Below are 16,931 nucleotides of genomic sequence, written 5' to 3'. Positions count from 1 at the left end.
TAGATGGGTGTATGTATGTTAAATATTTATGGGAAAGAATGTTTAGCAGCAGAAGTATCCTGTTTAGGCTCTTTATGACTTTTGTGATCCAAGCTGGAAAAATAAAAAGTTACTGAAGAATACAGAGAGATCAAAAATCATTACAAGTGATTTGGGATATAAGAATTTACAGTGCTGCATCTTTTCCACTTTTTAATTAGTTATGGGTATTACAGAGGGGCATGAATTATTCTTACAGAAAGCACCTAACTGACAAATGAGATTATATTATTAAATGAAGAAATTTTCATTCTTCTCTCTATTACCCATTACTCCTACTTTGAAAGGATGCTTACACTTAAAAAGTCTCACTTAACAGAACTTATCTGGAGAAGAATGAAATAAAAGACAAATTTAAAATCAATGATTTCATACCAAGGCCCTCAGAGTTAGTATTTTACATCTGCACTTAAACAGATAGATAGATTTGTCAGGTGACAGCAAAGAAGCGTCTTAAAAATCAGGTAATTTCTTTTGCTGTGAGAAACAAAGTAATGATCTAACTTGTGACACCCATATCGTACAATGTTCTTCTAAAATTAGATTCCAATTGGATTATTGAATATAATCCAAGAGAAAAAATGTGTAAAAAGCAAGAAGTTCAAATTTTACTTGAGAGGAATAAGAAAAGCATAAAATACACGTGCACACATACATGCACATACACATGCACACATTAGAACATTATATATACACATATACATACATATGTCTCTATATATGTATATATCTATATATACATACGCACTTTATGCAACTAGCATAAGATTTCCTAATGTAAGCATCAGAGAGGTCCTTCTTGTTTTGGTCTCTGCTATACTGGTATCTCTATACTGCACTATATGAAATCAAGTTTCAGATATTCCCATAACACCTTTCACATAAAAAAAACAAGAAGATTTATATATATATCAGATACTGTGTGTTTGGACAGGTACAGTTCAGTAGAATATTCCAATGCTGTGAGAAGAAAAATGTATAGTGTAGTATTAGAATGAGTAAAAACTTTGTGTTAATAACTTTTTTCTTTCTTTCATGATACCTTTAATCTACTTGCTTTACTTAATGTGACTTCCACACATTAATTGGATAATTAGTAATCTCATGAAGGCAAATTCTTTATGTTTTGTGGATTGTACTGAGAAGAAAAAATCTTAATCGCTTGCAAGCCTCATCTCCTCCTCCTTACCACTGCCTCCCTAATCAAAACAAAGTGAATCAAGCCAAAACACCCCCTCCCCAAACAAGGAGACAAACAATAAAATTATGTTGTAATAGTGTTTTAACTAGGTTTGCTGGGGGGAGCGTGGGAGGAGGAATGAATGTTGGTTTTGAATAGAAGTTTAGTGTTCGGAAGAATTGTTTGCACTAAACAGTATCCTTAAAAGAGGGACCAGAATAGGTTGAGTCCCCAAATAAATTATTACTATTCCTTTTCAGACTAAAAATAAAACATTTTAAATATATTGATTATACCTTCATTGGAACATAAGTATTCTATCTAGCCTGTAGTTTCCTAGAATCTCTATTTGGGCTTAACTTATCATCATTTCAAAACAAAACAATGAAATGTGTAACTTTGCACATTAGGATGTTTATAGAGACCACATAAAATAAAATACTAAAAAAAAATAAATCACAGACTCTTAGCCATATATTTCAACTTTTTGTCACAAATTGAAACTGGTGCAAGTTAAAAATAACATCAGTTTCATGCTAGGATTCTTTTTTTTTATTCTTTTTTTATAAAATCAGATGCATTTCTTTATGCTTTTTTTTTTTTCTTAAGAATTTGGACATTTTGGGGCATGCCATGAATGAAAAGGTAATTGAGTAAAAACGAAAGAATTATGCTCAATGAAAATCTCGAGTTTATCATGCCAATGACTTTAAGCCTAACTCAGCACTGATCTCAGGCTACAGTGTGGCTTAGAAATTTTTGTTATGGTAGAGGACTAGCATTACTCTGAACAGACTTTCGGTCATATCCTTCTTCTCTGACTTGAAGTGCTTTTCTTCACCTGTATTTCTGACATAGAATAAAGATTCAGAATTACATTTCAAGTCTCTTTTTTCTTGCCCACTTCCATCTATTTAGGATTTTTTTTTCTGTTGCTGAGTGACAAAAAGTTGAAAAGTTACGGCTAGTTGTATTTCTACTTTAATAAGTATACCTATATAATTGACATTTTCATACGTTAAAAAAATATTTATGCTTTCTTTTATATTTTAGTCAAGTACTTTCTTAAAGAAAACAATAGCACCACTTTGGCATTGTTGGCCAAATCAGTAACAGGTAAAGCAAATATGCATACACTTTTCTGAACTCGTCTTATCACGCACTTGTTAAAATAGAGGGCCAGTCTTCATCAGTCAACTTTAACCATTAATAATAAGTCAACAATCAGCTCATGGGGCAGCTGAACATAGGTACTTATAGTATATGGAATTTTCTTCTGTAAAAAAACCTAAAAAAAAATTGACACTGTAATCTGTCTTGGGCAAAAGGTGCCTGCTTTGATGTATCTACAAGGGCTGGACGCAATATCCCATTATTTGATTCTCTTTTATCTCTTGACTCAATGGTATGAATATGCCTCATATAAGTCTTTCATACAAATGTAAGTGTAGGTTTGTAAGCACGTGTTGAGCAGAATACAGAATTAATTTTCCATTTAAATTTTAACGATTATGGTTACTATGGAGGTGACGATCAAATTCTGCTCCCTTGGTGAAAGAGATGTTAACTTCAGTGGGTTTAGATCTGTAATTATTTTTGAACTAACTGAAAATAATGAGACTTAATTCACATTTTTACTGCTGCACTTCAGTGACATTCTGTGTAATAACTGGATTTTTATGTCTGTTCCAGAATGCAAAAATCTGTGCCTTCTGTCATGTGATTTACATGACATGGAAGGTTGGGACTCGAATTTTCCTTACCACTTAAGTGATTTATGAGAATCAACGAAATCCACTTGGAGCCTGGTTCCTAAATATCTGGAGTGCTTTTGAAAATCCAGGTGAATCTTTCAATTTCTCTAATTAGAAGTTTTACAAGTCAGACTACTTTGTACTTTTGGAAGGGAGATGTTTTGGCTCATGCTTCAGCTTCTTTAAGTAGTGGATTTACTGAGATTGAGCTAATGCAGCCCTTTATCTTTCACACTGCCTGATATATCATGTACTCCCTGCCATATGACTGGAGGTTTCTTATACAACTGCATATTTCCCATGCATGCATTTCCGAACTCTGTGGTGATGAAGCTACTCTCCATTTTGTGATACCATTTATTCTCTAGTAAAGCAGTGTTGCCTTTAAACCTTGTAACTATTCATTATTTATTGTAATTTCTTTCAAGGATTGTTCTAAATTGTTTAGACAATTGTCAAGCTCTCGTGTTAGATATTGCTGTCTGAGTGACATTTTCTAATTATGATGTTTCAACAAGAGAAATATGGCGGCAGAAATGTGAGTGCATGAATCCCAATATAAGACCAAAATCTGAGTTTACAGGAATTAAATAGCCCGATGATGTACGGCTATTTAGTTATATTCACAGTGCACCTGTAAAATGCTGTCTGCAAAGAAACTTGCCACCACAGAGATCTGTAAGTTACTATTTGCCATCACACCTTTCTTCCCTCTTCCCCTTAGAACTTCAGAGGAGATGAGTCAAAAAGAATCATTGGGCATGAAATGGAAATATGTATTATGTATGTGACATCAAAATAATGGCATATTCCAGAATGTGTTCCAGAATTCTTAACAACCACTGAAGTAAAAATACTTCCATTTCCATCCTCTCTGCTAAAAAAAAGTCTGTAAGAGCTGTGACAGATATCAGAATTGCTACCTCTGTTTATTGAATTGGTGGTAAACAATTTCATTTCCCCATCTGTTTCTCTGTACTTTCTTCCATTTCAACATAACTATCTCAGTCAGTGACAGCTGTGATATATTCTTTTTATTCATTTAGTGTTCTGCTTTTACATTGCAATGGCAGCCTATTGTGGATATAAACATGTATCTCACAGAAAATGAAGGGTATAAAGAATTGCACAGGAGTCATAGAATCATAAAACACATTGCACTTTCCTTGTAAAAAAAAAAATCTAACTTTCTACAGGAACCAAAAAGGAACTATAATTACTTGTTGGACTTTTAAGACCTACTTTTCCTGCCTGTTTTACAAGAAACTACTTGAGTAACTGTAAAAAATTCAGCCTTCAGGGATTCTTCTCTTTAGTTTCAATTAAGTCATCTGCTCCCATGGACATAGTAGAAAGAAAGGCAGATTTGAGCCTTTAAAAAGAGATACTTCCTTTACAGCTCTGATCCAACATCTCCCTAATTGCTCCCTTTTCTCTGCCATCTTTGGGGCTGACCAAGGGATACTTTATCTCTTGTCTGAGCTTGCCGTGTACAGGGATTTTTTTTTTGGGGGGGGGGGGAATGAGTAGAACCATGTTGCAGTTTTGGACAGGGTGGAACAGTGAATTCTACCCTGCCTTCTCTTCCACTTTCTCACTGATAAATTTATTGCTCACCTTGGAACACTTGGCTACTTATCACTCCTTACTGTGTGGCTGATCCAGCACTGAGGTGACTTATGAAATGGAGCATAGGACACAGTGCTATTCAAGGTCAAATCAGTGCAGTACCTATCAATGTTACATGGCAGAGATTATCTAGAAATAGGTCTCCCACAAGAGTGCATGAAAGGTGATTGTAACAGTTTGAAGGACATTCTGGTTCATCTCGAGGACTCTTTCTACACTGTAATTTGGTGATTAGATTAGCTTTTGTGATTTACAGGATGATGCAGCAACCTAATTAACAGTCAATTTAGTCACATTTGATTGTGGGAAGAATTAAAATGGCAGAGAACTTGAGTAACCCTCTGTTATGTTTGAATAAAATGCCTGTATTTCAGAAAGATTTAGGTCCTGATGGACTACCCTTTAAAGTCATTTGAGGGTTGTTTCTCAAATTGTCTTCTCTGGGCCTAGGAATCTATGAATTTGTGTTCCACATAACTGCAAATGAAAACACCACCATTCAAACATCTAACAGAAGAAAGGTATCTGACTTCTCTTTTGAAGATGGGAAAGTTATTTCAGTGGTGGAATCTGAAGCCATTTTAGTTTATTTAAACTCAATATTGTTTAAACTGTTTTGTTATTTAATCTTTGGCTTGATCTTTCGATATTTGCTTTTGCTTATTACCATTTTGGCCAGACCCTTTCATGTAACAAACTATAAAATAGCACCGTTGTACTATAAAACAGAGATTTTTACATACTGTTTGATATATGTGTATTATTGATATGCTAAATTTTACATACTGCATTATATGGAGGAAGAAAGAAGTTACCTATACTGTGGCAAAATAATTACCTGGAAGAATCATTAATGGGTTGAGAGCCTATGTATGCTTTAACGGCTTTTAGAAATCTTTTGTCTCACAAACTGCAATAACTTGCATCTTTGCAAGAGAAGAAAAAATAATACTGTCTTAAAACAAATGTATCTATAACCCATATTCTGTCAAAAAGCCACGGATGGAATTAATGGATGTTTAAAACTGTATATGTTACCTTACTGCTGCTGTTACTGGGAATGTCAAACTGTGCAAATATGAAGGGGTAGACAAACAATGTTATCAGACACTGTAAAACAAACAGCCTGTTGCTTGTATAGAAGTGCAAATAAAATAAAAACACCACTTAGACAAGGCTGATGAATGACTCCAGCAGCCTGTGTTCATAGGTTAATTTAGTGCAATTGGATCCATCAAAGGCCCATAAATTTGTAGGCTTTTGAGGGGCACAGGACTTTAAGAGATTTTGTGCAGGACATTTAAAACAGATTAACAAACAGTAATATATCAACCACAGAATTTTTTAGCTCTGGGCTTCTTAAAATATTCTGTTCTCTAAAGACTTAGTATTGGAATGTTTAGTTGCATTGTTCACTGGGAGAATGCCCATTGGTTGAGATTGCATCAAGCTTATTAAACCATAGGTTTTTTTTAAGTCTTCCAATGTTTAACAAATAATTTATTTACAACAAAGTATCCTGCAGATGGCACATCCATTCTTCGTTCTTGTGGACGGCATGTTCTTACATTCTGTAGTTTCTGTTTCCTGTGTTCCCTCTACTTGTATTCTTCAAATGCACTTCCTGAAGGTGTAGAGAAAAAAAATTATTCCAGATAGGTTTTAATGCACTCTATGAAACTTTTATTAGTGGGAAAAATAGTAACAATGAATGGAGAAAACAGGTATTCCTTGACTCATCCGCACTGTTTATTTTCCTTGTGGCAACAACAGTTATTCTGAATGCTGGAATTGTTAGAGCCTTTTTGCCAGTTCACAGAAAACATAACTATACAAAACTTCTGTACACTAAATTCCTTGTTCTCCTAGACATAAATATTTTGATTGCTGTCATTGTTGATCTTGGCAGAAGAAACATCTACATACTGGAACGTGGATGGGCTTAAGCATAAGGCGGGTACCAAAGATTTTCTTTCCTTCAGAACAAGGACATTTGCAAGCAGGATGTGTAGGGGCCAGGGAACTTCAGAGTTGTAACTGCAGGATTTATGGAGCCCGCTGGGCTTTGGTACCCCGTGGTCAGAGGTTTGCAAAATTGCTGAGTAGGACACTGTTACCTACATTTTGCGTAAATCACATACTAGATGTGTAAGGTTTTTGTTGGATAAGGCGTTAGGAGGATAAAAGGTGTGGGTTCACTGCAGGAGCTGCTGCCAAATAATTTGTATTTTCAAAAAGAGACCAGGTGATGTGCCAGGCAAATCAAAAGGGCTTTGAAATGAATAATGCACTGTTCCATGCATAGGTAAGTTTCCAGCAACAGTGCTGGGTGTGGCATGTATCTTTGAGTTTGATTCCATATTTGCCATGCTGGTAAATATTACATGTTCCCAAATCTTTGCACATTTTGTACTAGACTAGAGGCAGAATTGTTAAGTGACAATCTTCATCAGAAGCTAAATTCTCAGTTAACTGAAATAATTTCTGTTGTCCTCAGAAACTGGCAAAGGATCACAAAACCTGTGCTTGCATAGAGCTTATTATTTTTCACTGGTTTGATTGGGTTCTGGTGGATATGAGTCGAATTGTTCTTTTCAGAATATAAAAGAACCTCAATAAACAGTACTAGTAATTGTTAACTATACCACCAACAAGTAAGAACATTGAGACAAACTAAGATTTATCATCATTGACAAGCCAAATTTGTTAATAGCAAAGTATTCATAATGAAAAAATGTCTTTGTCAGGAACCTGCCATTCTAGATGTTCTTTCTCTAAATGCAATACTAAATGAAGATGAGATTAACCATCTAGTCACTACTCCTGTGTTCAGTAAGGTACTGGCTTGTCTTCATCAAGTTTTGCTAATATTGCTATAGAACAGATTCTTTAACATGGATCAAATACAGAAACAAAAATGTCAACAGAATTCTGCTTATCCATTCATTGAAATAGCTTTTGCTGTTTCCATTCCTGTTTCTCTTCCAACTTTTTGAAAACTACCTTTTTTGTCTTTAGTTTTCCTTAAGTTGTTTGTAAGTTTTCACCTTGAAGTACGTATTCTGAATGAAACCTCCAGTTTTCACTAATTTTCACTATAGTCAACATTGCTGCACTTCACAGGAGTCTACCACTGTTAAGGATCCTGCCTTGTGTTACAAACACTTATATTTGTAATAATGAACTAAAAAAACAGGAATTCCCTGACTCATCTGCACTGTTTTTTCCTCATGGCAGAAAAACAAAATATGCTCCTCAATGCTGTTTCTAGGTTCTTCTCTTTGACAAGAGTTTACTGGCATATAGGAAAAATGATATGCTATATTTTATTTGCAAAAAGTCATACATATTTAAACGCTGCACACTCATGACCTATAAAATGGACAGTGAGAGCCTTATGAAACAACAGCCATTGTGCATTACAGTGGCTTAAATTGAAAATTAGCTACATGTTTCCCAAACAAAAATACAAATTCTCTCCACTACTGTTGTGGTCTGAGTTTAAAATGGATTTATTATCCAAAGAAAGCAAACAGTAAGATGTAGCAGGGTTTCAGTTATAGCTTTTAATACTGACATTTTGCCTTGAGACTGGGGGAGGATGGTAGGTTATTTTCAAACACTTCCTTCTCTGGAATCAGTATTTTGATGAATAATTACAAAGAGGTGGCACTGAGGGTGGCAGTAGTAACATGCATGCCAGAAAATGCTTTGACTCTCTTAACAGATTTTTTTCAAGTATGCAGTTTTGAGACCATTGGAAAAAAAATCAAGAAATGTGAATGACTGATTCAGGTTCTCAGACCTGCATTTTTCTAGAAAAGTTTGCCTCATTTCTCAAGTCTCTGAAAAAATGGCAATTAGAAATTAAATTGGTATCTGTGATGCTTATTTCATTATCAGATACTCTTAGCTGATACTCAGACCCACACAAAGACATAATCATTGTAAGATGACATGCAAAATGTCGACTTTGCATTAGTTAGTTAATGAACAGAGAAGCAAAGACTTTAACCTATCACCTTAAGGATGGTTCTTTGAGGACAACCCAGTCTTAAAGTAAGATAACAACTACCTCAGGGATGGAGGGGTATTGGGAAGCATGCAGCAGCATTCTTATCCTGTGAGGATGGACGTTCAAACCTCATATTGGCATTAGAAGATCTTTTGCTTTATTGGTAATAAGTGGAAAACCTAATGTTTGTAGTAACAGGTATGACATCTTAGCTATGAATTCTCTGGGGTCTCTTTGAAAGCTTTTTAGTTCCGTGGGCAGTGTGATCAGTAACATAATAACAAGGCTGTAAAGTAAGCAATGGGAAGAAATAATTTTCTGAAGTGAAAAGGCCAAGTTCTTCTGTCTGTTACGCCTAATGATTCTCTCATTGGTTTGGTAATGTGGCATGGCTGTAACAGAAATTAGGATTAGTGCCACTGTGCATACTTTGGCCTGTAATTGCATCTGTGAGTTGATACTGAGCCAATTACAAAATAATCTGGGAATTATAGGAAGATTAATGACAAACAATGCAACTCTTTTTCCTATTTCTTAGTGGCATTTTGTTAAACTAAAAATATTAATATGTTTTCCCTCTCTCTCTTAGTCCCATGTAGTATTTATTTAGATTTTGAAGAGTAGATGAAATATGAAAAGGATTTTTGAGAAAATCCACTTACTTTATTCTGTTAATACTCTGTTGATACATATTTATGTGTATTTTCCACATATTAGGCTTAAAGAAGAATAAGGACTAAAAATGAGAGAAAGAGAAAAAAATATACCAAGATGCAACTCTAACTATTCTATGATTCTATGTACACCTTTCAGATTCTTTTGCTTGGAGTGCAAGTGAAAGTCATGCACTGTGGGTTTTTTGCTTTCCCTCTTGTTTATTTACTGGACTTTAAAATCAGCCTTACCAGTGTTCACATTCATGTAATAATTTTCAAGACACCTTATAGCCTAAAATTGGTAAGAACTTTGTGCCACTGGTTCTGTGAAACTGCTTCATTCAGAAAGGTCACAGTCTTCCCTCATAAACACAATTGTTGTGGAAATAGCTTAATTAATTCCTTTGCTTGAATAGAGAGCAATTGTTTTTCCAAGTTCTGTTCCCTAATTTTTCAAATTGCTGTTAAAACTTCATTCACTTAAGGGTAAATAGACTAAACATTTATTAGCATTTCTCAGAAGAGAAAAAAAGTGAATGAAAGAAAAGCTAGATGGAACTGTGTACACTGACGACAGAAGTTTAATTCCTCTTCTTTCTCCGGTTTTGCAGTTTAAAATGTTTCTAACTGCAGTTGAGGTAGAATTTTATAATGGGTTTGTATTACGCAGTTGATTAGTTTCTGGGTTTTATCAATCCTGGCAAGATGAATACCTAAGTATCTCTCATATTTCAGTAAGAATTTTACTGAAAGCTTTCACCAGTCTTCAAATAACAAGCTAGTAAACAAAACAGGCTTTGGATGAACATAATTGATGAATGATCAGTAAATGAGTGAACAACAGATCCTGCAGCTTGGTTGGATTTTTTTCTTGATTTCTTTTTTTTTGTGACCCTGTTAATACCTTTAAGTATGTAATAACAATGTGTTTATTTTTTATTTTTAATATACTTTTATATGTATTTGTGAATGCAGGTCTTGGAACAGAAGAAATAATGGTCCTATAGAGAAAGAAATATTCAGAGGTTCAGCTACAAACAAAACTCTACATGTACTGTCTCTGTAATGGGCCTTATAGCAGCAAATAGGCATTTTGTGGGTTCCCAGCCCACATCAATCGTTCATTGTCTGGCCTTCATCATTCAGATTTGTGCATGTAGTGTAGCAACATTTGTTTGTAATACAATGACTAAAGATCAGTATTAATGTAACCTTTAAAAGAAAGAACAGCCCTGCTCCATTGAGATAAGTTATTCTACCAAATAGTGCATAGGACAAATCATCCGCTCAAGGAACTGGGAAAGTAGACCACTTACAAAAACACTTAAAACAAAACCCAAATCCTTGATTTGTTGATTAAAATGGTTATGAAAAGATGCCAAATAAAAACAACATTAGAAGTATGAAGGGTGTAAGCATCTGATTGTGCATGAAATCTGAGAGTAACTGTACATATTATATATTCCACTTAATCCTGCCTTAAATCTTGTACCTAAATAAGAAAATATTAAAGAGGTCATATATATTCACTTTAGATGTATAAGATATATATCTCATACATAACATAATATTAAGAGACAATATTCTAAAGCAGAAAAAAAATTGCTCAACTGAAAAATAACTTTAGTATAATTATTTTTTAATCAAAATCAGTGACACGCTGTGAATTAGCTAAATGCATTCATACTGTGGGACCCTATCCAAAGAAGAAAGTATGAACGTAGCATTGTCTGGTTTAATGGAGGTATGTACAGCTGACTGCATAAAGAAAAAAAGGAGGAAAAAATAATTATATTTCATGCAGTTATTTTCAACATGTACCGGAGCTTTTCCAGATAGAGCTATGCTTAATGAATTCAGTTTCCCTTCTCATCCCTTCCCTGTATTTCCTATCTATTATAAAAATTAATAATAGTTTCTCCTACCCTTTCTATATATTTGTTTCCTCAGTCTAATTCCCTCCACGCACAGATATTGATGAAAATTTCAGTTTGTTTTTCCCATCAGATTTTTGATATTTTATTGCCAAATTCACATCAAGAAGCATTTGTGATTTTTCTGCTTCTGTTCACCTCTCTCCTCCTTTTCACACACATCTTCTTTGAAGGTGCTGGGATTTTTAGGTTCTATTTTTTTTAATTTTATTTTTTCTCCCCTTTTCTCAAAATCCTGTCTTTTCTGTGTGATATACCATGGTTCATATTTCTTATCTTCTCAGGCTCTTTCATCCAATTCTCTCCCCTTTCTTTTCCTCTGCTCTTCACTGTCCTTTTACTGCCCTTTTCACCTCTTGATTTTTTCTCCTTTTAATTTCCTGGATGATTTCTTCTACAGCTAGATTCTCTCAATTACTACATGCTCTATTTTTTTTCTTCTTCCAGTATCCCCACTTGAGCATTACCTCCCCTGCTGCTGCGGAAAGACGCAAGGCCTTTCTTCTGCTCCTTCCTGCTTGTAAGGAAAGAGTTTTCTTGACTATCTTCTGGGAAAAGGACAGCTGCCTGAAGAACGGTGACATCATTCCTTAGCTCTCCAAGGAAATTGGTGTGGAGATCCATCAGAAAGCTGGCAGGTATCTTGTCTCCCTTTGCTTGAAGTTACAGAATGTTTTACCCATCACCTTAGCAACAAGTATGGGAAGGAGCGCACAGATTATGGGCCAAGCCTTTTTTTTCTTTTCCTGCAAGCCTCAAATATATGTGTGCCCAGACAGAAATAAACCACAGGGTTTTCTTTTCTATAGTTAAGCTCTACCTGAAGAGTAGAGGCATACACTTGTCGTGTGTGCCTTTTGAGATGTTCATGGCTAAGTGATACTTCCAAGGAAGAATCATATAGCCACTACTTAAAAAAGCTGAAAACTCTTGAGGAAGAGGTGGAAGGATTCCATTCTATGGATTGACTTATGGAAAAGAAATGGATGCTGGAATGACTACAATTGTTCTTTACAGTTAGATGATATTAAGGAAATAAGTATATAGTGCTGATTTCTTGACTTTCTAGGAAATCTTATAAATTCATGCAATTCTGTTTTGCATAATTTCAGGATTGGGGCCAGCATATATGTAAGACAGACAGGGTCAACAGCAAAAAAATATATCACTTGAGGCTTACAGCAGATGAATGATAACATGTAAAACAGATGTTCAGAACTCAAACAGGAGAGATGGTTGGATGTGAGCTTAATGGTAGCTTGGACTAAAATGGATTTTCTGAGCTATAGGCTGTGATGAGGAGAAATGAGATTTAACTACATATATATACAGTATATCTAGTATGACAAGAACAAAAATCTGAATACCCTGTACTCCACCCCAATGAATATTTGAAGTGCTTGCAGAATATACATATAAAACATTAAATAGTTAAAATGAAGTGTGTAATGATTGCAGTGAGTATCCAGTTAATTTAGTTTTGATAAATAAATAAATAAAACCAAAATAACAAGGAAAGAAAAAAAATAGAATGTTTTCATTTACATGTAAAATTAATAGCAGAAAAGCTGTTTTTTCACTCTTGATCACTCACACTACCTCTTCCAGACAAGGCAGATGAGTGAGGAGGCTTTGGATAGATCAGTTGTTCAAAATTCAGTGTTTGGTTTCTCTTTTGAAAGAAATCTTAGGTGCCATTTATGTCTGGATGATGTGAGTACTTGACATTTACTATCCAGGACAAAGCCTCACAACTACTAGCTTAGCAATTCCATGTTTTATTCAGTGTTCTAAGAGATGAGATGAAACACATAATTTCCTACTTATTTCCTACTACAGAAAATATTTTCCAAAACTCCCGTAAATCTCAGTGTCCCTAGTAGGCAAAACACATCAGTTCTCAATGTTAGCAGCCTAGAGACAATTTTACTTCCCTAAAATAGGTAGGTTTGTTGTTTTGTTGGGTTTTCTTGTGGTTTTGTTTGGTTTTGTTTTGTGGGGCTTTTTTCCCTTTTTTTCCTCTCCTTTTTTCCCCAGCCTGGCCTACCTTTTGTGCTTTTGGCATATCAGTGTGGCGCTGAGCACGTACAGAGCGTGCAGATTTAGGTGGCTTTATTGGAGCACAATACATCTCCAGCCTCCTCAGGTCACAACTCTGGAAGCAGCATTCGTCCACTATTCCCTTGTGGTGTAAGCGTCTACTGCTGGATCCATACCCTGTAGGCTTACCTATTCAAAACACAAATGGAAAATATTTATGTTAGAAAGAAAATGCAATGATCTCAGAAGCAGTCATATAAATTGCATTATTTTAACAGAATCACCAATGACAGTTGTAGAAGCTGCCTGCGTGTCTCAGTCCTAAGACCCTGTTCTCAGATACAACTTTGAAAGGTATTCCTGGAAATGGCCACCTTTGATCTCTGTCTGGTTGCTGTTTAAGCATTTGAGCAAAATTATATCTTCTTACAATAGTATTATTAAAATATTTTCTTGAACTGTCTTGACATTGAAGATGGAGCGGGAGGAAGTTAAAATCTGGCATTTAGAAGCCTTGCAAAGGAAATTTGCTCTTTAGCTTTCAGATGAAAACTGATTGTTGAGCTGACTGAGGTAGCTGGTGTTTAAAGAGCATAGGTCATGCCTGTGCTGTAGGCAAGTATTTTCTAATGAAACATTTATACTGAGCCACTCTGTGAAGTCAGTGTATTCCAAAAGGGAAATAAATACCATATACCACTGCACAGGCTGTAAGATCTGCAAGCACAAAAGCTAGTAGGAATAAGAACTAAAGTAACAAAGTAACCAACGAAATGCAGTAAAAGTAGAAAGATGCTTGATAGAAAAGGTTAAAGAAGAAGGTATTATATTCTATAGCTTTGCAGAAGATAGGAAATGGGAATGGCATAACATGTCCTTTCCTGCATTTTGAGTTTGCACTGGCCATCTGTAGAAATTATTAAATTGGCGGATGTTCGGTATTTTTCACTGAGCTCCCGTAAAGGGTAACATTTTCATTCATAGCGCTTCTACGCTTCTCTTTTTCTTTTTCTCTCAGTGATTTATGATTTCTTTAGCAACCACTGAATCTTCTGCTGTATTATGCAAAGATTACAGACCCATTATTTCCTAGGCTTGTTTGTGTGTAACCCATGTGAATGTGCAGTTGCCCTGCTATGACCAACTAGAAGTGAAGGAACAATAAACTCACAAAAATAATTAGTTTTTTACTTACTACATCTATTTAAAAATTCTGGTAGAATTTGGTTTCAGGCAGTAAAATTCTGAAAAGATTAAATGTTTTGTTTTGACATTTTCAGCATTAAGCGTTTCCATTTACAGAATGATCTGCATTGGTTAAGAACACAAAAATATGGAACAAAGGAAAGAAAATTGCACCAAGAGCCAAAAAATGAAGTAACTCAGATCAGTCATCCCTACCATTTCTTTTTTTTTCCTTGCTTTTTTCTTTTTTTTTTCCCCCTGCTTCAGTTTTATCACTGAAACCAAAAATCTGTTATTCACAGAGCTTGGCAGGAGTTTACATTTTAAGAAATTACTCAAGCTAGATAAAGGATAAGGGTACCAAAAAAAGATGAAAACTCAGTTTCTCTTTGGGAAATTATTGCCTTTAATGCTTATACAGCAAATTCTAGGTTAATAGCTATATACTTGTCCTGCACTGGTCAATTTGAAGACAACATTGCATTTTGCAATTCTCTGTGATTAAAACATATGCCCAGTGGTGAAGAACCCGTGAGGCTTTAATACATCTGTAAATGAAAAGACCTCTAGTGGTACAGTGTGCCTAACATTTTAACCAGCAATAGAGTCAGCTAGGAGCTAACTCTCCCTATGAGCTTGGTAAACCCAGACAACAGGTTTTTAAATGTCCTTTTTTTCCGGGGACTATAAATTAAACACAAAGAAAAACGTGCTTACTTAGTATATTGCAATTCACCAAGGGCCTCTATACCGTGCGTTGTCTGCTAAATTATTTGTTTCATAAGACTAAAGAGAACAGCAAGCCAGGAGTAGATTACAGTAATATTTTGATATGTCTGTGTGTGTATGTTGTTTTCTGTGTTTCACTGGAAAGTGTTATAAATATTAAGACAGAGTTTTGGGGTTTTACTTCCAGACTATTTTCACTCACTAATTCACACACTGAATTATCATATAAAGTACAAGATATTCCCTGGAGATTTTACTGGTCTGTTAATCAGGTTGTCTTAGCCTAACACTTTTAAAATTTAACAGTTATAAGAAAATGTGGAGTGTCCTTACTGTGTAGGATTTCACTTTTTTTCCTACTCCTATATAAGACATGAAAGGGCAAATTCTGTTCCTGGATATGCAGGTCTAACTCTTCCTAATAGATCCAGCTGAATGTTGAAATCAACAAATAGTTGATGAGTTAAGCTTTCCTTAGTCTGCCAATTTTTCATAAGAAAACATACTAAAAACTTCTGTTCAAGAATTTTCCTTTCAATGGTATTTCATAGCAGCCTAACAGGCATAGACATTTGTTTTATTCCTATTTTACTATTGGATACTGCTAACACTAAAAATAAGGATGTACTGTTCATTGGTTAATTTAAAGTGGCTTAACATGACTTAGCATGCTTAGCATCCCTGGCAGTGTTCAAGACCAGGTTGGACGAAGCCTTGGGTGATATGGTTTAGTGTGAGGTGTCCCTGCCCATGGCAGGGGGGTTGGAACTAGATGAACTTAAGGTCCTTTCCAGCCCTAACTATTCTATGATTCTATGACCTCTCTACCTAGAGAAGAAATTACCTATCAAAAAACCAAAATAGCTGTCAGTCCAATGGAAGATTTCAGGATTAGTAATATTTTGCACTTCTAAGAAGCTTAACTATGTTAGCTCCTCATGACATTCATATTGAGTAGCTAATTCTACCTCTAAGTGACAAAATTTAGAATCAGCAAGATAAAATGTGTTCTCCAGGAACTTCTATGATTTAACAGAACTTGATAGAAGAAATCTTTCTTCCATGAGCAGCAAGACTATCAATGTCTAATGACTGAAAGCTGCTGTTTTATAGGATCCATTGATATGGATTATAAGGGAAATAGTCAAATGAAGTGCAAAGTTTGCAAGGCCTCAACATTTTGTTGCTTAATATGGTTAACATTTAGCTTTGTTGTGATTAAAGCCAAAGATGAACTGGTTGATAGAGGTGATTTCTTTTTTTTCTTCAATCTTTCATCTCCTAACAATCTCCTAACAATCAATAGTTCTGTCCAATTTGTCTATGTTCAGCCTGTAGCTATACAGCATTGCTTGCATTCTGAATTTTTAATTTAGCTCAATTATATATTCTGATGTTTTGTTTTCCTTAATTAGTTTTTATTCAAGGCATAAGGTAAAACAGTGACATGTAATGGTTTACATAGCATTCTACCAGATTATTGTTATAATTTCTTTTAAAAAATCTATGATTTATTGGTAAATACAGTCATTTCAACAGGAATATATTTGGGATTTTTTACATACATAAAGTAGAGGAACTAGAGCCATCTAATCTAACTTCTAATAATATCACTCCTTTATTTGTATGTGATGTCTTCCCAATAATTCAAACAGCAATTTACACAATTTTTCTGTTAGTTGTAATCGGAAAATTCTGATTGTTATTCTCATCTAGTTACTATCTTGTGTGATTACATGGAAGTTATTTTGCCTCTTAGTGTTTAAATTT

At 34.9% G+C, this 16,931-nt stretch overlaps 1 protein-coding gene across 2 annotated transcripts in view; it reads right to left on the bottom strand.

Moving 5' to 3' along the window:
- Nucleotides 1-2,405: 2,405 nt before the first annotated feature.
- IGF1 (insulin like growth factor 1) overlaps nucleotides 2,406-16,931 on the bottom strand; it is a 50,339-nt gene continuing 35,813 nt past the window's right edge. Inside the window, exons 3-4 of one of the 2 annotated variants that reach the window (XM_062616356.1) lie at nucleotides 13,255-13,436; nucleotides 2,406-6,226 (exon numbers count right to left, since the gene is read on the bottom strand). In XM_062616356.1, coding sequence (XP_062472340.1) covers nucleotides 6,167-6,226; nucleotides 13,255-13,436 — 242 coding nt within the window. In that variant the 3' untranslated portion in view covers nucleotides 2,406-6,166. Of the gene's footprint in view, nucleotides 6,227-12,988; nucleotides 13,437-16,931 lie in introns of those variants that run through there. The other variant, XM_062616354.1, reaches the window with a different exon arrangement.

The sequence above is a fragment of the Pezoporus occidentalis genome, unplaced genomic scaffold (assembly GCF_034315485.1).
Source record: "Pezoporus occidentalis ecotype Australia unplaced genomic scaffold, CSIRO_AGI_Poc_V1 ctg19, whole genome shotgun sequence".
Classification (NCBI taxonomy): Eukaryota; Metazoa; Chordata; class Aves; order Psittaciformes; family Psittacidae; genus Pezoporus; species Pezoporus occidentalis.
The sequence above is the reverse complement of the archived record's forward strand: the minus strand, read 5'-3'. Positions and strand labels throughout refer to the sequence as shown.